This window comes from Cryptomeria japonica, chromosome 5 (assembly GCF_030272615.1).
Source record: "Cryptomeria japonica chromosome 5, Sugi_1.0, whole genome shotgun sequence".
NCBI classification, from domain to species: Eukaryota; Viridiplantae; Streptophyta; class Pinopsida; order Cupressales; family Cupressaceae; genus Cryptomeria; species Cryptomeria japonica.
Genome location: NC_081409.1, coordinates 320,351,640 through 320,377,029, shown reverse-complemented (window position 1 = coordinate 320,377,029; position 25,390 = coordinate 320,351,640). Strand labels below are relative to the sequence as shown.

At 37.5% G+C, this 25,390-nt stretch overlaps 1 protein-coding gene across 1 annotated transcript in view; it reads right to left on the bottom strand.

Moving 5' to 3' along the window:
- Window positions 1–2,364: 2,364 nt before the first annotated feature.
- LOC131062562 (copper chaperone for superoxide dismutase, chloroplastic/cytosolic) overlaps window positions 2,365–25,390 on the bottom strand; it is a 105,633-nt gene continuing 82,607 nt past the window's right edge. Inside the window, exon 6 of the mRNA XM_057996260.2 lies at window positions 2,365–2,895. Within this exon, the coding sequence (XP_057852243.1) occupies window positions 2,638–2,895 (258 nt within the window). The 3' untranslated portion in view covers window positions 2,365–2,637. The remainder of the gene's footprint in view (window positions 2,896–25,390) is intronic.

Below are 25,390 nucleotides of genomic sequence, written 5' to 3'. Positions count from 1 at the left end.
AAGATTCAAGGTGGCCCTCACTTGGAAGAGCACTTGATCTCTTGGATGACAACCTAGAGAACGAGATTTATGAGAATGATTCTAGGATCAAAATGGATGCAACTAAGATCCTAGTGAAATGCTAAGATGAGATGATGAAGATGAAATGCAAAACTAGATGATTAAGATGCTAGATGAGTTCCAAATTGAAAGTTAAGATGGTGCTAGATGAGTTAATGAAGCTATGTGAGTATGCAATGCTAGAAAAGATGTGAGATTAAGCTAAAAGATGATCTATTAATGAATCTAAATGTTATGAGATGGATGCTTGATACTAATGCTTGGATGCTTGAAGATGACTTATGAGATCCTTTGATAACCTGCAAAAGACTATAATTTTGAAGCACGAGATTGGGATCCTTGAATTGAAGAAATTGAGTTCTATTTATAGGCAAAATAGAGAAATGGATGGTTGAGATTGAGCAATCTCAACACAGGCTAGGATTGAAAGTTATCAATCCATGGGGGAGACTCAATCCAATACCAAGCTGACAAATGTCACCTTGAGAGGGCTTGAGAGGATGCTAAGAAAGCAATTAGGGATAACCTCAAGGAGTGACATAATTGGATAATGTCATTAACCAAGGAGGCGTGCTATTACCCAAGAGGTAAACTCTTGTGCAACATGAGAAAATGGTTAAAGGGACAACCATCATGGCTAAAAGATGTGGGCTTGTAAGAGGCATTAAATGTCTTCTGAAGACTTTGGAGGCTAACTTACTCAAAGAGGAAAACCACTAGTGGTTTATGTAAGAATCTTACATGTTTGGAAGACTCAACAAGTTAACTTGTTGAGATATATAAAGTCTTAAATACATTTTGAAGACTTTCTTCCAAATTTGGAGAAGTGACTCCCCCAAATTTAGGGAAAGGACGTGATTAGGATGGGATTAGGAGGTTTTTAAAAGGATGATTATGGAGGCAAGTGGGAGATGTAGGAGAATGCAAGTGTGAGAGAAAAAATGATTTTTAATTAAATTAAAATGATTTAATTTAGCCAAAAAGGATGCAACTTGCATTTGTAGGATTTTGCAAGGTGGGGGATTTACAAATAAATTTTGATTTCTTTAAATGCAAAAGGATTTTTCAATTAAATGTGAATTTAATCAAAAAAGGAAAAAAAAGATTTTAATCAAATAAATAAAATTTATTCAATCAAATGGTTAAGGGTACTTAATCAAACCTTAGTTTAATTAATAGGCTAGTCTAGAAGAAGAAGATTTAATCAAATCTTTAATTTGATTAAAAGAATTAAAGAATAGGGACATTAATTAAATCTTAATTTAGTTAATTGAAAGAATTAGAGATAATTAAATAAATTAAATTTACTTAATTCATTGTGCAATTTTTAGGTGTCTACAAATATATATTCATCTTAAGAACATTTACAAGATTAAAATATATTGTCTTCAATCTTTTACACATATTTCTAGAGGTTGATCAATGAGGACATATCCCTTAACAACATAACAAACAGCCTTTAAAGGTAGTTTATATGTTAGCCTTCATATTAGTGAAAAGCCATAGCAAATAAAAGTTGATCAATTGAATCACAAGGCAGAGATTATCTGTTAGTGAAAAGCCATAGCAAATAAAAGTTAATCAATTGAATCACAAGGCAGAGATACAGACTAAAGATCATTTCTGCGACCACAAATTTGGGACTTTGTTTGTTCGACCGCAAACATAGATTCCATAAAAGTTAATCAATTGAATCACAAGGCAGAGATACAGACTGCAAGATCATTTCTACGACCGCAAACATAGATTCCATCGCCAACATTAAACTTTGTTTGATCTTCGAAAACAAAACCAGTTACGTTTATTATTTACATATATTTTTATTACTTTAACATTAGTTTTAGAATGAATACACATGCCCACATCATCTTAATAAAACTGAGTTAATCTAGGCATCGTATTGATTTGGGCTAGATCACCCATAGAAAGGTTTATCTTCCTTTAAAATAGTTTACCATCATAATCAACTAGATTTTTGAATTGATTTTAAACCAATCTAAATATCTCTTAACTGTTAGAATCATTAAAAAACAAATTTATCTTCCAATTCTCCTCAACATATAAAAAGGCAGAGCTATTTCCAACCACATGTTGCACATATTCATTGCTCACCATCGACAAAACGTCACCCATTTTAAAGAATCAATTTATCATTGTTTAACCTTATTTAGGTGCCATTTGTATTCAAACTATATTTTTAATTTTATCCCCCGTTTTTAGTTATATGGTCTTATTAGTAGTTATTACATTACTGAATTTTTTTCTCATAATTATTTTATAAAATAAATTCCAAAATACTCTAAATTAAGACATTCGAACTGAACCTGCAGTATTTATTTAAGAACCAGATGTCCGTAGAAAGGATCTTCTCAAGAAGTTAAAAACACTGTGAGATGGCGCGAACCAAGTTGAACTAGACTTGCATTATATAAAATAGCACACAAATGAGTGACCCTTTATTTGATGTAGGACAGGAAAGCTCTTATAACAAGCCATTACATAGATAATATTGTTAACTGTCCAAGTTGAGTGCTGAGTTCTATACTGTAATCAAGTCGACACAAATCCTGCTCGAAATCATGCCTTCACATAATCACTGTTTGTGGAATCCCATATCACAGTTCCATCACACAAACATATTTTCTTGTAATTTTCACCCACACCTGCACTCCGGGCTATCACAGCTGCTGCTATTCCGGTCTTTGATTTGTCCTCCCCTTCATACAACACCACTGCTCGACCAATCAAATCTCCAACTTTAAGCATATTCTTGACCCCAGCAAAATTAGCTTCCCCATTATCACCAACAACAAGCGTCCCCAAGTCACCTAGAACCTGCATTAACACAGGAGATACTTGGGCTGGTAAATCAATCCATTATAGATCAAATAAATGAAGATAAATGATTAACATTGATGATCCTGCGAAAATTTTGAAACCCTCAATTGAAAAATTAAGTGCACATGCTTAAGCCGCACAGTTCATTCACATTTGAGATGCAACCATTTTGACCAATTAGAATGCCATGCATGAAAATCTCTCATTAGAAACTTTATTATTGAGAAAATATTAAGTTTACTTGATAACAACAAAGAACTTCTATTAATCTTCCCTCTTCAATCATAAATCATTAAATACATGTCTCAAGTATATTCAGCAGTGACGTAATTCTACTCATTAGGAAAAAAAATGGGCATTCAAACACCCATGAATTTGATACCTGCTGAGAAAATGCTCAACATATTGCAGCAGAAAAGGACATGCACAGGCATAAGAGAGAAAGGGAGAAAGTAGTACAAGGAAATCCAAGCAGTCTAGACAATAACGCAGTAACATATTCACATGCATAAACATATTGTTGTGACCTTTTCACACATCGCCCCATTGCAAACGGTGACCCACTCTTTCTTGCTTTTCGGCCGTGTTAGTTTAGGGTTCTGGCAGTCAAGTGATAATTTTGAGCTTCAAATGTCCAAGTCTCATCTTTGGATATGGTTGAGTTTCCAGGTCTTCATGATGAAAATAATGATAATTTTTTTAGTTTTGAAGTGAATAGGATCAAAATGCCAAAAAAGATGTTAAAAATGTTAAAATGATCCTAAGTCGTGACTTTCAATTTGGGTGAAAAATGATGAAAATGTTGCTAACTGATACAAATTTTGTGTGAAAATGTTAAAAGTCCCTACAGGAGTCATTTTTCCACTCCTAAGAGGTGAAATGAACCCAAAAATGCACTCCAATGGAAATAGAATTTCCACTCCATAAATTGGCAAAATTGGACTTGATAAGTATGAAAATCAACAAAGTCTTGATGGAAACGTTTTTCCCCTGAGCAATTAAGTGAAAAACAACAAAGTCCCGATGGAAAACATTTCCACTCCATTTTCAGCATCAAATTACCTGCTTAATGTTAAGGACAAGTAAAGTCCTAATGGAGGTTGAATTTCCACTCCAGGACTTATTTTACAAGCAAATGAAGATGTTATTGTGGAAAGTCCGCAATGTAATGTCCCCATTTGGGACTTTGTCTTAATTTAGCCCTAACACATCAATGTTTAAAATAAAGTGAGAATTGTAATCAGTAATTATAATTTTATCAGAACTGAATACATTTCATTATAATATTTACTTTAAAAATTTTAAGAATAGCTTAGAAGATAGAACTTATCTTGGTAATTTTCACTGATTTGTATATTTCAGTTATATGCCTTAATGTTATAAATCATGACTGCATTACTTTAAAGCGTCCATGAAATAATATTGGAGACGATGTATAGAATTGGCCTCTGCATATGCACCGATGTCCCTTCTGTGCAGGCAGTTCAATTTTGTATTACCTTCCATATACTTGGCAAGTCACCCGACATGATATGTTATGGAGTTTGTATTGTACTCTCATATTGTAATCTTCCCCCTTGTAACATATCACCCCATAAATACCTTATATGTTTGAAGGGTCGTATTGCTTAGATACCAAAGAGACATGTCTCAAAACCAGATCGTATCCCTTCATTATGCTAATGATTATTTATCATCTCGTAATTTCTTTCTTAGTGACTAATATAATTCTCTTAATTGCCATTGATTACTTCAAGCTAGCACATAGGCTAATCGTTATTAATTTGCCTCTTTAATCTAATCGATCCCTTGTATACCATGCTTATGAGTCTTGTCTTAACCGATATTCTTGAGTCTCCCATAACAGATCGTGGCTTATGATTATTAACGAACCTTTGAAATCGCTACACCATAATTTCATTAAATCAATACATTTTGAGTAAATATTAATCTTTGTACAAATCGCTGCTCCATATTCTGGATCCTTCACTTATCGCTGATTAAGAGAATCGTGGTTCCTTAAAGAATGTTGACCAGTGTTCCCCCGCTAGTCTCATTTCTTTTTGAATCGCTGGAATTATATGCTCATGAACATCTCCATGGGAACACTACCACTTCCTCCATGCTTGACTATCAATCTGTATTTATTATTCTTGGTAATGATCCTTTCCCTTCATCGCCTTGGCATACATTGTAATTCCTATTACTTATATTACCCGTGTTGGTAGGCAACTATCATATGTAAGTCGGCCTGCTCAAGATCATACATATACTTTCTTGTTGGGTCTTTCTTTATATTGATTGTTGATATGGATCTTCTCATTTGATCTGATCTTCCTATCAGTGTCCCAGTCTTTACTTATCACTTTTCTTACATATGTCTTGTCTAATCTGATTACTCATTAATGGCCTGTAATGGAAATGTTTACATATGTATGATCCTTTAATATGCTTTGCAATTTTGTCTCTCCAGAGACTTAACAAAATTGAGCTCTTCTGGACTGATAGGATGGGAACATTACAGTCTCCCCTCCTTGAAAATGCTTGCCCTCAAGCATTCATAAAAATCACTGATTCAAATAATTATTTCTTTATCATGCCTTTAAATATAAATCCATTTATCATCAAGCATAAAGATGTGGACATGACACGCGATGACTGAAGAATTTCCACTCTGGGCAAAACAAAGGAAATCAAATGTCCCGATGGAGATCGTTTTTCCACTGGGCTTACAAGGTAAAAATGTACAAGGAAATTTAAAAGTCCTGATGACCCACCATTTTCCACTTGGGGAAAAATGACCAGAGTAAAGTGAATTGAGGAAAAATCCAAAGTCCTGATGAGGATTGATTTTCCACTTGGAGAGCAAAGGATCAAATGATGAGAAAAAAACATGAATAAAGTGTCTTGATGGAGGCTGATTTTCCACTTGGGGCTGAATTACAAAGATTTGACCAAATTTAGGTGTCCCAATAATGAGCATCGATTTTCCACGAGGGGGCATGGGATTAAAATTGAGGATTTTTAAGGACAAACCAGTCCTGATGAAAATCAATTCTCCGTCATTTCATTTGGTGGATGAAACAAAGGAAAATGTGGCTGAGTTTTATCGTCCCAATGCATATAGTTTTGCCTCACCTGGCTGATTTAACATTTTGTTTGTCCCACATTGGTGGAGACAAGAAGTGAAATGCTGAATAAAACACATGTCCCAGCATTAAAATAATCATTAAGTTGCTGATTCGACTTCAAGTCAGTTTGAAGGAGAAAGGGATTGAGATCGAGATTGCCTAAGATATTGAAGGAGACTGTGCCACCATTGAAGATGATATGGCACCACCATTAGAGACGTTTTTCAGCACATAGAGGGAAGACACCATTGCTAGCTGAAGATGTCACTTCCAACCATAGCTTCCTTCTAAAAACGTATCATTACCAGCCAGTATAAAAATGGATTGCATCAGCAATATGAATCACCCAAGGAGAAGAATGACTTTCAGCTGATTAAAAACGATTTTCAGACTGTGTTTCAGACTTTTACACTCAGAAATCAGACTCAAGACAGTGAATTTGATTGCAATATAACTTCAATTTTCTGAGTTGAAAGACATTTTCAGACTTGCAAATCATAATCAGACCTTTCACAAGTCTGAAAATCAGGTTTCTTTAAGGTGAAATGTCTAGATTTTGATCAAATCCTTTGTATTTTCTAGAATCAGCATTGCATAGTTTTAATTTTCTGATTTTAGAGAGTTAATAAGTCTGAAAATCAATTGAAATCAGAACCTAGGTTAATTCTGAAAAATTATTTGTTCAAGTTTGTTGACTTCTAGCTTCATACAGGTACCATGTCAAAAGCAGGGATAGCTGCAAGGAAGACCCAATTGAAGAAAGTATTTGAGGGATACTATCCGGAATCTCAGACATCTTCCAAGTGGAAGAAGGTTGAAAACACCAACATGGAATACCTGGATAGGTGAAAGATGAAAAGAAGGATGTACAGAACGAAGAACCAGCTACCCTCTCCCTTGGTAGTCAACATAATGAAGAGTGGAATCTACCATGCGGCTGGATACCCATCAACAATGCAATGCAATGAGCTCATGGTTGAGTGTGCCAGGCACTACAACCCATAGTCAAGAACAATCCAAACACCTAAAGGGTTGGTGCTTGCACATCTCACCAGATATGCAGTAAGAGAAGCATTTGGGATTCCCAATTACCAAGGGATGTTGTTGACGGGTATTTTGTGACCACACCAACACAGAATTAAGTTCCCAACGGTCACTCTATCCATCCTCCATCAAAATCTCATGTATGCTAAGATTGCAGAAAGATCATACACCGATTCCAAGGTTCCAACAGCGTACTAGCGACTTTATGATGAATATAGACTCGTTTGGTTGATGTTGCTGGTAATCCAAGGGGACTTATGTACAATGAAGAAGATTTAAACAAATTTAGAACTTCAAGAAGTTTTTTGTGAATGATTTGACAATAAATAATTTTTTTTTGTAACTTTTCAATGAAATATGCGGAAAATAAAATAGGAAAGGGTTTTAGAAGAGCTAATCTAAATCTAGGAACTCAACAGATGACAATGACTTAGGCGAGACCAACCACACTTTACTTCGCCACTATCAAACAACTACATAAAGAGGGTGCAATCTTCAAAGGTTGTGCTTGTAGGATTTTGAAACATCAACGAACAACATCAAAGAACAATGTTCATCTAACAATCCAAGTTAAGAACACACATGTAAAGCTCAGTCCAACCTTACACTGCAGATAGAAATCATCTATCGGCAAAAGGTATAAGCAAGTGATCTCACCATAAAGCAATGCAATCTATTTCATTCATCTAAGTACTTGAAGCAAATCTGATCTAAGTGATGAAGATGAAACCATGCAAGTTTTAAAATAACTCAAGTGAACACCAAAACCCAATGTAACACTATTATTCTCTCATTAACTTATAGCAACAATCTCATACAATTCTCCCTCTTTTAGAAATGAAGGGGTGACCCCCTTTTATAGGCCCCAAAGAGGAAAATGGACGGACCTAATTACAATCAAATCGTCAACTAAGATCTAACATGCAAAACCCTAATTAGGGTTTGACCAAAGATTCCCTAATATGATGCCAAGTAGTGGGGAGAGCCATTAATGAGGAATCTCACCCAATACACATTAATTACCCTTTGTTCCCAAAAGGGCATCCATGATTCATTATATGCCCATTACATTACAAATCGCCCATCATGCAATAAATGATCCACTAACTCCTCAGTATGGCAACCGTCATGCACTGAATAAACCACCACTTGGTCAAAACGTCCATCTATAATTAATGCTCCATCATGCCCTCATGCAATTAATAGATTCTCGTCCAAAATTGGACGACCATTATCTTGTTCATTGATGGCGAATGCGACAAAGTTGGTTACAACGCCTTCCAACTCTCCTACGGAGACACTTGGCACAGTCTCCAATTTAAAATCCAGCATTGAAGTGTTCTCTTCACACTTGGAGAAAAACTTCTCCCATCTTGATGTCGCTTCTTGAGTCCTACACATTATGCTGGAGAATAAGGAGACATTTTCCAAATGTTCCTTCAAGAAGGATTCCACGAAGAAGAATTCATGCAACCTGTCCTTCAGATGATCAACTGTCAGCTCTTTGTCAGTCAACCTTCTTGCGAACAATGCTTCTATTGCATTAAGGATTTCTTCCTGAACCATCCTGACTAATTCTTTCAATGAAGTTGAATCCTTACTAAGCCTCTCAAAGAATTCCTTCCTAGAGTAGACTACATAAAACCACCAAGGGAAGTCATATATTTCATTCTCCTTGATGACCTTCCTATGAATCAGTGTTTGTCTAGGAATCCCCATTAGTACTTTTAGGCGTGGAATTCTTAAGTCCTAATAGATATGCGCATCTTCCCATGAGTTGTCCACTGTCTCGAACCTATTCAAGATAGCAAGGATTCTCAAGTAGAAGTGAACCAAGTCTTCAATAGATTTACAAGCTAAAGTGAAGATGTCCTCTACCCACTCCTTAGAGCATTGAGCCCTTTTCCTTATTTCTTCAATTCCATCAATGGATTCCTTGGGAAGAGAAGGAGGAACAAAGGATAGATCTTCTTCTCTGAATGGACGCCTTAAGCATCGCACATAATTGCACAAGGCTTTGTTCTCACTCTTCAACTTCTTATTCTTCTCTTCAACTTCTTATTCTTCTCTTCCACTCTTTTCATCTGCTCTTTCAATGCTAAGGAAGATTCATCAAAGTCTTCCACCACTTGTGCCTTGGAGGCACGCCCTAAGTCAACCTCTGTGATGTCATATTCATCAGGTGTAATCTCATTCTTGTCTTTTTTAACTCTGGGCACAGTTAGGTGTAATGTCCTAGATCCTGACTCGTCCCTTGTGAATTTGGAAAATTTCTTTGTCACCTTCTTCTCCACTGGCCTGTCTATCATGTTTAAAAGCTCTTCAAGTTCTTGTCCAAGATCAATCTCCTCCTTCGGCTCTCTTCTCATTCTTTCCTTCAGCCAATCTAGAGCAGCTACCTGCTGATCCTGAACTTCCATTTGTACATGTTCTTCGGAAACTTCCTCAAAAGTTCCTAAGTCTCCAATATTTGTTTCCATAAAACAGTCCTGAACTTGTTGTTTTGGAATCAGAGAAAGTTCCTATCTTTGGCTCCTCTACTGAACAAGCCTATGAGAGGCGTTAACGCTAAGAATATATGGTGCTTGTACCATGTCAAGATCATCCTCATGTGGCTGGTTTCTTGTAACTCCTTCCGGGAGCATTTCAACTTCATGCACCCTAGAAGAGCTAGCAAGTTATCCTGCTTCTATCCTTGGCCTCTACTGTTGTGGCTCTTCCAACTGAACTTCCTTTCACTTCTTTGCTTTTGAATTCCCAGGAATGCTTTCCTCTTTCCTACATTCTACTTCTTCCCGCAAAATTTATTTTTCTTTTTCCTGGGCTCTTGATGACCCCTCCATTGCCTTGCTATGGGATTCCAAGTTTCTCATCAATTGTTAAGTCAGGAGGGCATTCTTTGCCTTCAACTTTGCAATGTGCCACTCAACCCAGTGCCTAGTGAATTTCAAGACTAGCCTACTTAGGACATTTAGATCATCAATTCCCAGCTCTGACCAGTTAGGCATCTAAATAGGCCTTTCCTTCTTTTCATGTTCTGGTTAAACAATATTTTCATCTTCCTCAACCTAATCTGGAGCTTGTATAAGTTCACAGAGTTTCATCAAATTGGGAGGCAACCTAGAAAACATCCTCTTTCTGACTTAAAGTCATCCCTGGCATTGGCCCAATAATCTTCCAACTGAGACTTGTGCTTTACTCCAACAACCATCCTAATTTAATTGTATGAATCAAAGAATGTCCTTGCAGTATGGGATGCTAAGTGATAGAATAATAACTCATCAATTGACTTTTCTATTGCCACCAATGTTGGACACATCTCCTCGTAATCTCCTATCACAATTGGGAATTCAAGTGACAACTTCTTTTGAATTTTGTCATAGGCACTCAACTGCTTCGTAACCTCCAACAACACCATCTTGTCTATTGGGTATCTCGAAAGCTTATATGGCTGATCAGCAAATCCTTGGACCCGTATATAAGTGAATTTCAGAAATTGGATGTATCAGGCTCCGTACTTCTTTACTTTCTCGCTTCCAGCAACAACCTCGTATGAAGTCCTCCTTCCAATGATCCGGTGATGTGCATTGTGAATGTGTCACTTACCATCTTGAAAGAAGTAGTTTCATACAAGTGCAGCTGTGGATTGCACTCGTGAACTTTCAGTTGTCTTGGTCCACATCCCATGGGTCCTTTGCCTAGCAATCCATTGAACTTGCCCATTTTGGCCAACGAGTAAACAACATATGAGCTCATATAGAAAGACTGAGATTGCCTTAAATTCTTCAACTGCTGGTCCAAGTTGTGGCTGATTATTTTCACTGAATCTATCACTCTTTCACCTTCCATTGCTTTACCAACGAAGTAAAACATCCACGGTTCAAACATGAAGGCCTGCGGACATCCCATGACTCTGTTCAATATCAGCACAAGATCGGCATACTCTTGTTTGAAATCCATGCTAGTGATCCGCTTTGGCAACTTGGAAATATGAGGTTTTGGCCTCTACATCCACACCTTATTAATTATTCCAGCACACCTTTCAAAGCCAGCATCATAAATCAATGTTGCTCTTTCTTTGCTCTTGTATGTCATAGATTGGTATGTTGGAATTCCAAAAGTCTCTTCCAATCACTTCAGGTGTGAAGTTGGCCAAGAGCTTGCTATTAGGTGCCAAATTTGCACTTCTTTTTGCATTGTAATGCTTTGCACATTCTATAATCAGCTCTAGACACTGAATGGCAAGAGGGAAGCCAACAGCTGCAACAATCCCACTTTTGACAATCTTTGTGGCAATGGCTGACAGAGCAGGTCCAACTATTCCATATACTATTCTCCTGAATTCTCCTAGCCTGAAAGTTCCTAGGTTGGTGTGTCACTGACTTCTCTCCACTTTGAAATAATCTTTGATTCTGGAAGAAATCATCTTTGCTGATTCTTGATTTGCGCCTATCAAGAGGTATTTGCAACCTTGCTGGATTCCGCCATTCCTGCAAAAGAAAATAATAAACATTAGATTCGCGACAAAGGAATATTATAAATCTACCGAGGAAGGAATTTCATGTTGCGATTCCAAACTTAGAATAAAATAAAACCTCCAAGAACTAGAAATTCTGAAAAGTAATAAAACTTTGCTTCTAACTTTTCTCCACTTCTCTCTAGCTTCCAATTTCTCCAAAAACCGTTGTGAGAAATGAATTCCAAACTATTGTTTAAATAGATGTCTCCTATAAAGCTGCTAGGTTGGCGAGGGGATAAAATTAGCAGTTGCATTAATTTTCTTCAATCTTGCGTCATGTTTCCTTCGACAACTCGCCATGCAAGTGGACCCCATCATTTTGAGTTCAAAAAATGGAAACTTCTATAATTTTCTGAGTTTTGTCATAAATAAGGAATATTCCTTTTGCATGTCGCCAACTCATTTATTATGAAAATCTTTCCATCTTGGGTGTACAAGAGATACTTTGGAAGATTTTCCTACCTTGGAAAAAATTTAACAATCTTATCCATTCCTGAAAGAATCCTATACGTTTGGAATTCTTGGAGAGAGAAAATTATTTCTAGAAATATTTTTTGTCCTAAAGGAATTTTCTTGTTCTCATGCATATCTTGTCCTAGAGAAAGGTTTTTTTGACAATTGATTATTTTTTCCGTGTCCAAGGAAGTTCGTCTTGTCCAGAGTCCGGGAGTAAGAAAATTCCCACACTAAGCAAATTTTCAATGTCTTGGAATTTTGTCCACCTTGATCGCATTTTGCCCTTGTGGAAGAAATTTCTTCATGCCTTAGTCAAATTTCACGTTTTCCAAGGCCTTGTGTATACTTGGGCACATTTTGGCCCTGCAGAAGGAATTTTGGTCTAGAGGAAAAAAATCCTCCTGGACCCCATTCTAATGCTCTCCTCTTGCCTTGGGCGCACTTTGCATGAAGGGAAGGAATTTTGGAGAAATTGAAAATTCCTCCATTACCAATGTTTTGTGCCCTATCCCTTGCTAGGAGCGCATTTTCTAGATGGAGGAATTTTGACTGAAGGAGAAATTTCCTCCTTGTACTAACTTTGGCGCCCAACCACTTGACTTGGGCGCAATTTGGAGATGTGGAGGAATTTTGTTGAACAAGGAAAATCCTCCTTAGCATGTGTTTGGTGTGAAGCACACGGCCAATACTGAGGGGGGGGCGGTGAATCAATATCGGAGATTTTTGCAAATTTAAGAACTCGTGAAAATACTTAAAACAGATATATAGCAATAGAAGCAAGACATAAGAACCAAAACACAAGATTTTCTCATGGAAAACCCTTTCGAGTAAAAATACCACGACATCAAAAGACGTTGATTAGCTTCAAATGGGCACCAACCCAGTTTACAAGATGATAACAAAAGGAGAGCACCAACTCTCAGTGAGCACCAACCCAGCTCCAAACAATGAGCACCAACTCAGCTCTAAACAGAGAGCACCAATACAGAATAGATGAGGCACCAACCTCTATAAGAAACTTCAACTCAATATCAGCATGATCTCAGACGCTTATTCTCCAATACCATCTTGTCATACATAGTAGCTTCTAAAACCTCAACTAGCCAGCATGATATCTCTTTGAAGATGGCAACCAAATAGATAAAGTCCAACACAACACCTCAGTTCGTTTTTGCCCAGCATTGAAAGCAAGTTCATATTTTTTGTGCACACTAGTTCCTAGTCACTTCAATGATCAATATACTGTTGTAATATTCTCTTCTATTACTACAGCATCCCTCAAAGAATTCTGAATATCACTTACATATCTTATAATTTTTATTTTTGGAACTTTTTTCTTACCAACCATAACAATATAGCTCTTTTACATATCATGCACCCGTACTATGACACCCACGCTCAGCACACCAAAAATTGCTCACTGAGCTGCATCAAAACATGACTCCAAAATGAAAAATGTTTTTTTTCCAGCAAAAGAATAATTTGGATGCAAAAGAAAAGACTTCTCCATGACGGCACCAGTCCGCATTTAATTTTTTAACCAAAAAAAAATCGCTGCAGAGAATAGCAACATCTTAAAAAATAAATAAATAAATAAAACGCACCACAAAAAGACATTTTCCAAAATCATCACATCTTCTCCAGCTCAAAAAAACATTCAAAACAATTACTTCCTTCAATATGCATGAAGACCCCCTTTTGATAAAAATTCCGAGAAAATCGTAGCTAAAAAAAATACAAACACACGATTTCCAATTCAAATTTCCACGATTTCCACTTCCCACGACATATTCACCTCTGACAAGTCAATAATGACTCTGCGTTAATTGAACATCAAAAATTCGCATACAACACTCAAATTAGTGGCACCCAAAAGATGTCTCTATAAATGATTTTTTTTTTAAATTGAAGAAAAGAATCCATCAGCAAGAACTCCACGAATTCCATAATCTACCAAAACATTACATTGTTCTGAAACTATCGCACCAATATTTGAATCCATTGACCAAACATAAGGAGAATCAACATTTAGTCTGTAGCTGCCAGTAGTCCAAAATAATTGAACCAAATTTTAATTCCATAGTCTAAAGACAAATAAAGGAATCAGGCCCACAAGTCCACTTTTAAAAGCCAAAAAGATATTAATAATTCCTCAATAACATTCAGCTTGAAATGGAGCACGATAATCTTACTAGAAGTCATAGAAAATTCATATAATGACATGGCACAAAGTTTGACGTGGCAGCTGATAGGAGACAAGTAGATACTCAAGATACTGGTGTAGATGCACACACAGCTCAAACACACACTTAGGCAGCTCAAGCACCTCAAGCAGGTAGGCAACCAGGTAGCTGAAGCCCACAACCAGCCAACTCAACTAAGCACCCATAAAGCTGCTCAACCAGGCACACAAAAAGACAACTCAACCATCATTCATAAACAACTTCAATTTAGCCTTTGACATCAATGACAAATAATCCAACATTTGGTGCCCACCTACCTCGCTAGAGTGCATTTCAGGAGGAATGAAGGAATTTTTGGCATGGAGGAAAATTGGTGGGAGACACAAATTCCTCCCTAACCTCATTTTCGCGCCAATTCTATTCTAGAGCACAATTTCTAGATGGAGAAGGAATTTTTGATGGAGGAGAAATTTCCTCCTTGTAATGGTTTTGAGTTGATCATCTAGACTTGGATGCCATTTTTGGATTGAGGATTTCTCATTGAAGGAACACTTTCTGCCTTAGAATAGATTTCCATACTTTTTTACCACTTTAGGAAAGGATTCCAGACTTATTTTTCTGATCATCAGCCTACTTTTTCAACTTTCTGGATTTAGAACTTAGATGTTCAAGAATGTTCTGCCATTAGTGCCCTACCAACACAGACATGCCAAAAATACACTTAAAAAAATAGTAAGTTCTTCCAAACATCAAATTAGGCCAAATCGAGATAGGGTAACACTAAAAATAGACTTACTAAAAAAGACACTACTAAAAATAGTAAGTTTGTTTAAACTCAAAATTAGGCCAATCTGGGACTCAGTGAAACTTACTAAAAGTAGTAAGTCCTTAGAATTCAGCCTACTTTTTCAACTTTCTGGATTTAGAACTTAGATGTTCAAGAATGTTCCACCATTAGTGCCCTACCAACACAGACATGCCAAAAATAGACTTAAAAAAATAGTAAGTTCTTCCAAACATCAAATTAGGCCAAATCGAGATAGGGTAACACTAAAAATAGACTTACTAAAAAAGACACTAGTAAAAATAGTAAGTTTGTTTAAACTCAAAATTAGGCCAATCTGGGACGCAGTGAAACTCACTAAAAGTAGTAAGTCCTTAGAATTCACTCAAATTTCACTGGTAGCTTCCTTGAAGGGTTCTGACTTCATTGCTACGTTCAGATTTTCCAAAAACCTAAGCTACTAACCTCAAATCTAACTATGAAGGGAAAAAACCCTAAAATAGACAATACGAGCTCCAAACTTAACCAAATTTGCTCAAAACACTTGCAGACTTGATCAGAATTTGTCTAAACACTTGGGGACCGGGGAGATCGAAGAGACTGCTGCTAAAAGACCCAAAAACCACAACCAAAAGACCAAGTGGACCAAAAATGAAGGAGTTCCCCATTTGGAATGGGGTGATATGTGATTAGGTCACAACAAATGCAAGCAAGAACTAAGGAGGACGCCCAAGATATGTTCGAGAAAGGACCGGATACATGTATGAATCTCATTAACAATGAGCGGGTTCTTGAAACAAGGCATCACCATTCCAAGCTACCGAAGAAACTACTAAGTTAAAATTTTGAAGAGGAGTATAGTGACATGATATTTCTACTCAACGAGATCATAGGAGCACCTCAAGGAGCTTTATTTGAGATATGGATGTTTTATTTCATTGAGGAGATATCAGTTGGAAAAGTAATGATAAATTGGGCAAAGATCATAAGTGATAACTTGGATATCTAGTTGAGGAATTTGGAGAGAACGAAGTCTTTCTACATGACTTCTTACTTAGTCTACATGCTAGCAAGAAACATCAAGTACAAAGAACTAATATGTAGAGGTGAAGTCAGGAACAAGCAAAAACAACACAAGGTGTATGAATGTTATTCGCAACTCCACCTAAATGATGAAGAACAGTATAGAAGAGTGAATGATACATTCACCATGTACCTTGCACAGTTGCTACAAGGTGGAGTACATAAGAGGTTGTCCAAGGAGACAATGTTATTAATAGAAAAATATGGATCATGGTTTATCCAATTCCCTACCTTCACATACCTAAGCATCCAAGGATTCACCTCTAAACCTTACAAGCTTCCCAAGTAACCGACGGACAAGATGGTGTTGCTTGAGGTGGTGAGGCAGCTACCGGAATTTGATTGCATTCAGAAAGAGAAACATAGGCAAGGTACAACTTTTCCTATCACACTTGGGAAAATGACGGAGATATACCCCACCGGGATAGCAGCAGATACAGTTAACGAAGAATTATAATTTTTCCATCTTGGAATATATAACACAAGGAATTGTTTTGATCCATTCTAGAGGATTTTAACAGCCGAAGGAGAGAAGTTTATACACAAGGTTGACATCGAGGAATACTAGGCAAATCTTATGGATGAGTTCGTAGTTAGGAGAAAGATGTGGTCTCAAATGTCAATGGACTTCATCAGGAAGTGTAACTTCTTCTCAATTCCTGATCAAGTAAAGGATGATGGGAATCATATTCATCCACAGCATGTGAAGGAGAAAGACAAGCCAATTCCATCACCTAATTGGTCACAGCCCGAGGTAGTAGACTTAATATTTTGATGAGGGAAGTGAATGATTGCTCCAGAGAATGGGTAGACAAACAAATCAAGAAGCTAAGGAGGCAAAGTACTACTCTTACAAGAAAATGAAAAGCGAAGAGTCTTCTCTTAATGATGATGAGAGAACTATAAGTGATGTGAGAACAAACGATGATGAAGAGAGTCAAGCTCCCAAGAGAAGAAAAGGTATAGCTGGAGGAACACAAGCAAAGGGCAAGGAAATTGCCAGTCAAGAATCCAGACACAAGAAGCACAAATCCGACACTCTTTAGTCTACCAAGAGTTCCTCATCCGTTAAAGAGAATGATATACCAAAGAAATACAATGAGTCTGAACAATGTTCCGATACAGAGATCCTACTAGATAATGATCAAGATGAGCACGCATCAGCACAATCAGCACCACATGAAGATGAAGAAAAGCAATCAAGACCTCCAACCATTTAGCTTGAGGTCCATTTGGGAGATGATGTGGAAGACCTTAACAAGAGAGGAGCAAATAAAGAGATAACTTCCCCCTTGAGAGGAATTGATGAAGATCATTAGCTCGAGGATGGAATGGAATTTTCTACAATTCTTGATTGGTTGATAAATAGTAAGGAAAAAAACAAAAAGTTATAGAAGTGCAGCCCATTGAAGATATAGATGACTTCTTCGCCCGGATTGGTAAGGCTAAAGAAAAAAAGAAGGCAAAGAAGTTCTCTAAAATTACTAAAGATGATTCGGGATCCTGCATTTTGCAAGTGGCTGTACCAACAGTTGACAAGCCTAGAGATGAGATCACTCCCATGGACTATTAGGTTACAACAATTGATCTTGGACCATCCACAATACAACAAGAGTTTCACGAGCTTAATGATTCCACCAAGGCTACTGAGGCACGATTAAACAAAATTGAAGACAAGAAGGAAATCTTACGAATAGAGAACAGGAAACTCAAGGAATACCTTGAGGGGTTGTCAAATCCCCTAAGGTGTGAGGATCCTACATTTGTTCCACCCATTGCTATTGCTCAAGGGTCACTTAATGATCACAAGCAATGAGGAATACATATCAGGAGGTTAAAAAATGGATAGAAGATATTTTGAAGCAAACAGAGCACTTCCTAGTCCAATTTGTCCAAGCCTATGATAGAACAACGCTGCTCATAAGCAAGATACAATGCTTGCAGGGAGTATGGGAAGAATTTCAACCAATCCAAGACAAGACCATTCCATGTCTCAAAGTGTTCAAGCGAATTCCTACATCAACATTGATCCAAGGAGGGAGTAATTTAGGAGGGAAATGTGTATGATTTCCATGGATGGTATTGTTCTTTGGCAATGAAGAAATCAGTATTTCATCATGCAAAAGATGAGTGCATGGAAATGGAAGGATCAATTTTGGAGATACAGTCGAAGATCCTCACTTCAATCGAAAAATTATTGGGACAAGATGTCCACAGTTCTAGCAGCTTGAATTTGGAAGGATTGAAAGAGAAAATGAAGTTTGTTTACTTTCAAGGGCTAGAGTTTATCAAGAAGAATCAGCTAGACAATTTGGTTTCCCTTATAATTTTCATCAGCAACTTGCAAAAGCATACACCAGATTGGGAGAGCCACTTTGATGCTTGCTCAAATGCCTTGGATGTGATCGAATTAGCGCAAGATGGTTCGCCAAGTGTCACAATGGAAGAGCTCAATTCAGTCATGTCTAGATTCATTGAATATGCAGCCAAGGAGAGGAATAGAGGAAGGAGTTTTCTAGAAGACAGCTTGCTAAATGACTAGGCAGCATCTCATTGGACCTCATTCTTTGAGCTTTGTGATATGGATAAGATTCCATTTTTGCTAGAAAACCTAATTAGGGTTGTGTTGGCATGATCTTGGCCCTTGATTCTAAATGAATCTTGGCCATTCATTTCATTTTGAGACTCTATAAACCCCTTTTCCTCTCATTTGTAAGAGAGATTTTGAGCACTGTCACTCAGATGCTACCAAAATTGAATAAAATTGAGCTTGGGTGATTTTTATGAGATCTTGGAGCATTATGTGGTTCTTTAATCCTCAATTTAGTTTCGAATTTAGCTTAAGTAATTTAGTTGAGAATTTAGCTTAAGTAATTTAGTTGAATGAAGAAATTGAGTGAATCTATATGAAACTCGTTTATCCATACCACTAGCTATTTGTTGATTCTAAATTTGCCTTGTGTGATCAACTGGACTTAACTTCAATCCTTACTTGCTCATTGATATGCATTGAATGGATGATGTTAGCATTGTGAGTATGAATTTGAATATCTATTGATTACTAGAGAAGATTGCACTAAGCTTCGTAGAGTTGTTCATTGTATGGCAAAATTGAGCCTAGTTGAATTTCATAGAGCCATTCACTATCTCTTACATTCTAGGATTAGAATGGAATTCCTAAACCCTTTTCCTTTTGCATTTTATTTCAAGATCTTTGTTAGAGATAGGATCAAGTGCTCATCTTGCTAAGCCATAAGTCATTTCAAAACCATGGCAAAATACCCTTCTATTCATGAAAATCTGATTTGATTAGAACAATTGTGTAAGTCCCTTTGTGCATACAGAAATCACATCAACCATTGAGTTACCCACACGTCAAGACTTGACAGTAGGAACCTGTTGTGACGTATTCACACATCGATCCATTGCAAATGGTGGCCCCTACTTTTTTTCGCTTTGTGGGGTTTTGCTTTCTGGGTTTTAGAGTTTTGTCTGTTAGCCTTTGCTTTTCAAGTGTCGTCGGGGGGATCACTAGGATGGCAGGCTCTGCTTAAGCCAAGGTGAGTCTTTGGGGCCCCGAAATTAGGGTTTCTTTGAAAGTCTTCCTTAGGGCTTGGTTTTGCTCTCATTGCTAATTGTGTCTTGTTTGAGTTTGAGGAGGTCAATGAAGCTTGGTGAGTGAATATCCTCTTTGAAGGTTCGAGTTAGGTCAAGTTGGTGAGTGATGAAGTCTAGAATGTCATCCTAATCTTCAAATGCCCTGAAATTTGGCTAAGTCTGGAATGTCCTGATCCTGAAATTTGACTTAAGTCTGGAAAACTGAAGAATCCTCCAAAAACTAGATTTTGCAATATAACTCCTGGAGGTCCGAAACCACTCTCAAACATCCTAACAGTATATATGGAATATAACTTAAAGTATAAGTGACATACTTAAATGTTATATTCCATAAAATGACCCTGATGGAGAGACCAAAATGTCAAATTTCGCTCCTGACCCTTCCAAAGGGTCCAAAGCGAATTTCGTTCCTGACCCTCCCAAAGGGTCCAGAGCGAAATTCTCCATAAGACATTCTACTTTGACCAAAACCTAGAACTAGCGTATTCTCAGGCTTGAATGAAGGTAAAAACGCTTGTTTGAATGAGGAAATGTGAAAATGAAGTCAAGATTTGAGCTCAAGGATAATTTTCGCTCCTGACCCTTCCAAAGAGTCCAGAGCGAAATTCATTTTTCTCCACTTTGCTCTTTGATATGACCAAGTTTGTTGACTTTTGGGGCGTGATGGGAAGGTTTTGATGCACATTTGTCTTTGAGAGGAGATTTGAGGTGACAAAATGATGGAAATTAGCCTAAAGTAGGAATTTCGCTCCTGACCCTTCCAAAGGGTCCAGAGCGAAATTCTTGAAAACCTCATTTTCTCCCTTGTTTAGACCAACGTTCTAGTTTTGAGGTGATGGGATGTGAAAATGTGAAGGATTTTGGCCAAGATTAGGAATTTCGCTCTTGACCCTTCCAGAGAGTCCAGAGCGAAAATCCTTATACACCTAAATTTTTCACTTGTCAAGACCAAATTCATAGTTCCTTAGGCATGTATAGAGGTGTTTTGACATGTTCTAACCTTAGGAGATGAGTAAAGGTGAAAAGAATGAAGGATTCTAGCCTAAAGGGTGAATTTCACTCCTGACCCTTCCAAAGGGTCCATAGCGAAATTCTTGAAAACACTCATTTTTCCTTTAGCCAGAGTCAGGACCAAGGTGGAAATGAAAGGAGAGGGATCTATGTTTGCCTCCCAAAGAGGATGAGAGTTGGAAAAGTCAAGGATCAAACCCAAAACATGATTTTTGCTCCTGACCCTTCCAAAGGGTCCAGAGCGAAAATCTTTGTAGCTCTTATTTTCTTCCTTATTTTGGCTAAGCTTTGGCATGATGCAGAAGTAATTAGAATGTTCTTGCCCTAAGAGGGAGAGGGATGCTTTGGAAGATCAAGATTTTAGCCTAAAAGAGAATTTCGCTCCTGACCCTTCCAAAGGGTCCAGAGCGAAATTCACTATAAACCTCATTTGCTACTTGATTTGGGCATCAATCCTTGTTCCTTAGGTGGAAAATGATCTAAGTTTGCTTCTTGAGGTGGTTTGAAGTTTGAAAAGTGAGTGATCAAGCCTAAACTAAGATTTTCGCTCCTGACCCTTCCAAAGGGTCCAGAGCAAAAATCCTCCTAAGACTCATTTCCTCCCTAGTTTGACCAAATTTTGATTTGCAAGGCGTCTTGAAAGGAAGGATGGAAATCTTTTTCCATTGGAAATGTTTGAAAGCATTGAAAAGTGAAGGATTTTGAGCCAAATAGTGAATTTCGCTCCTGACCCTTCCAAAGGGTCAGGAGCGAAATTCCTAAAAACACCTATTTTTCCATTGGAGGAGGTCAAGTCCTTGATTTTTTGTGGCATGGATGGAAGTGGGATATCATGTCTTTGCCTCTTGAGGTGGTTTGGAGTTGGAGAAATGAAAAAATCAAGCTCAAATCATGATTTTCGCTCCTGACCCTTCCTAAGGGTCTAGAGCGAAAATCTTCATGGACCTCATTGTATTCCTTATTAGGCCAAGTTCTTAGTGTCCAAGGCATGTTGGAGGAAGGATAGACATATTCTTGCCTTGAGGAATGATGGAAAATAATAAAAGATGAAATGTCAAGCCTAGAATGTGAAATTCACTCCTGACCCTTCCAAAGGGTCCAGGGCGAAATTTCACCAAAACCACCTTTTTTCCAATTTTGTGTCAAGACAATTGCAAACTAAAGTGAATTGGGATGGAAGAGGTCCTTAGGAGTAACTTCAAGTTGCTCGGAATCATTGAAATTGAAGGAATTGAGCCAAATCAAGAATTTCGCTCCTGACCCTTCCAAAGGGTCCAGAGCGAAATTCTAAAATCCACCTATTCCTTTCAAATTTGTGCCAAGCCGGGCCTAGACAAAGATGATAGAAGCCCTTGAGATTGCCCTTGAATGGATTTTTGTTTCCAAAAATGATGATTTTGGGTTAGAGGAAGAAATTCGCTCCTGACCCTTCCAAAGGGTCCAAAGCGAAATTGAGCAAAAACTATCTTTTCCCTCAAATTTATGCCAAGTCTAGTGTGGGTCAAGATTAGAGGTGTCCTTAGGCATGTCCTTGAATTGCCAAGAGTCATCAAATATGAAGAAATGAGCTCAAAACAAGAAATTCGCTCCTAACCCTTCCAAAGGGTCCAGAGCGAAAAACACTAAAACCATCCTTTTCTCCAAATTTTGTGCTAAGTCAAGCCTAGACTAGTGTGAGAGAAGCTATTTGGAATGCCTTGGAAAGATGTTTGATCACCAAAGATGCAAATTTTGAGCTGAAATTGGAATTTCGCTCCTGACCCTTCCAAAGGGTCCAGAGCAAAATTCTGGATAGGTCCTATCCCTGGCTAGGTTTTTGAGCGAATTTGACTTTTTAGGCCTTGTGAAGATCAAACCAATGATGCCAAGTTGGGAAGTGGATTCAATGTGAGGGAGTCCAGATGAAGTGAGGTAAAGAAAATGAATTTGGGTGTGAACAGGCAAGCAAAAAGTGAATTTCGCTCCTGACCCTTCCAAAGGGTCCAGAGCGAAATTCATCAAAATCACTATTTCCTCTTTATGGCAGGACAAGATTTTGATTCCTAAGACACGAAAAGACTAGAGGGAGGTTATTTAAGCCTTGCAAGATGAGTCGAAGTGAAGGAAAACAAGCAAAGAGAGAAATTCGCTCCTGACCCTTCCAAAGGGTCTAGGGCGAAATTCTCCAAATCAACCATTTTGCCCATATGAGAAGCTAAAAGGGTGAATTCCTAGGCTTTGTTAAGCCAAAACAAGCATATACACACCTTTAAGAGGATTTTGGAGTAAGAAATGAGACAATAAAGGCAAAATCAAGGAAATCGCTCCTAACCCTTCCAAAGGGTCCAGGGCAAAATCCTTAGGGAAGCCTACTTCACCTTGTTTGGGCCAGGCAAAGTGCTAGTTGTGAGGTAATGTTGAAAAGAGGTCTAAATTGGCCAGGAATGCAAATTTCACTCCTGACCCTTCCAAAGGGTCCAGGGCGAAATTCTTATAGGGCCTGTCCCTGGGGAGAATCTTGAGCAAGCTTCATTTAATATCTTTTGTTGATGATTTAAGGTGTAAAATACTATGTTGAAATGAATTTATTATATGTCCTTAATCATCTTTTGGTTTGTTTTGCAGATGAAAGAAGACCAGGCCAGGACAAGGACGACCTTTTCCAATCCAGCATTTCAAGGAAAGGTACACCATCCATCCTGCACATCGAAGACAAAGGAGGTTAAAGCAAGGGTTCGTTGAAGAAGCAGACAGTTTCAGAAGAGTTAACTAAAGTTAGCTTCTCAGCATCATCAAATTGAATATCTACCAAGTTGCAAGTGTCAGACAAGGTGGCATCTCAGTCATCACTCCTCCAATCGGATTGGTCCACCTCAGCGTGTCCAGATTCAATGTAACTGACTCATCAAAGATGACACTAACTTCGATGTACCTACCTCGGTTATCCATTGGTTGAGTATTCCAGAGAAGACATGTGTCCAAATAATGCAATTATTTCACTGGCCAGAATTGAGTTGGTTGTAACAAACCCTTATTAGGGTTTTCATTGTAAAATCTTGGCCATTGATCTCAAATTGATCTGAGCCATTGAATTGTATTAAGAGCGCTATATAAGCCTTGGTTCCTCATTTGTGAAAGCTAATAGCTAGAAGATTAATAGTTAGTTCATAGAGGTTAGAATAGCTAATGATTAATAGCAAATAGAATAGCAGTTAGAGTAGAATAGAAAGAGAAGGCAAAGATTGTTGCCAAGATGTTGTTGTAAAAGACTTGTGAACTTCATTGAAGAAACGGTGAAATCTATGGGTCGATTCAACAATTTGCATGGTCTCTATACTTCTCAGATTTGATTTCATGTTATTAGATGAGTGGAAGAAATGTGTTTGATTGATGGTGAAATTTGTATATCCATACTACTAGCAGTTTGTTGATTGCAGCATGCCTTGTGTAGTGAACTGGAATCATTCAGCTTAAGCCTAAGTTCAATTGTCGCTTCTTCACTGATATGTATCTTACTGATAGTATCTATCCCCTCAGTGATTTGAAAATCATTGAATCCCCTTAGAAGATCGCACCAATTCCAGTGGAGTTGTAACCTCTTGGCAATACTGAAATTGGTAGAGTTCTATCAAGACCAAACATCACTGAGTCATTCTTAGGATTAATTTAGTCTCGCCTCCTTGAAACCTTTATCTTTTGATCTTTTTTGAAACATCAGTTAGCATTAGGAAAATCTTGTTCCCTCATTTGAAAAGTAGTCACATGAACAAGCTTTCTCTGAAAGTACATAAGGCCCCTTGAAAAACAGTAAACACAACGACCACTTGTGCTTATCCACGAGTAGAGAACCTACATAACAGAACCTTGGAACTTTTCCGATTGATCCTTCTACGATATCTTCAGCATTCGGGAGTTTTACTCAAGAGAGGATAAGATACCTCTGGGTATTTTATTCTATGTTTGGTCGTGTACAAAATACACATCAACAGAACCATGGAGTCGTCTTGGTTGATCATATGTTTAGCATCCGAGGTGATTTTATTCAAGAGGGTAATATATCTTTGGGTATTTTATTTTGTGTTAGAGGTGTCTAAAAAACACATCAACACATATATAGAGAAATGGCCAAAACTGAGAGAATAAAGAGAGATAAGAGCTCAGAAAACTGTAAACTGATTTCCATAATTTATTGTATGACTGCAACCCATATTTGTGCTTAAACCACCGTGGGACGGGTTTCGGGGATGAGGGGACAAAGGGCCTAAGTTTAGGGACGACGGCGGGGGGGTGGCGGGGTGGTGGTGCTGATATAGTTATACATATACTTGTAGTACTTGAAAAATTATTTGTGAAAAGATGTATAACAATATAAGAATTACATTTGAAATGAACTATAGGAAATTAGTAAAATTACAAAATAGCAAAATTTGAAATATCAAATCTAAATACAAAGATTTCTTGAATGCTAATTGCTAAATAAAATTTGACAAATGAAATTGTCAAATTGGAGATTTCTATTATTAAAATATCATATGAGTATCTGATATCACAAAGTCTATAATGATGATTACATGATACATAATTAAAATGAATAGAAAATAGCAATAGCATTACAAAAGATAGAATGGCAAAATGCTCAAATCACTTAAAATTAAAAAAACTAAAAATTTCAATTGCTTTTTGA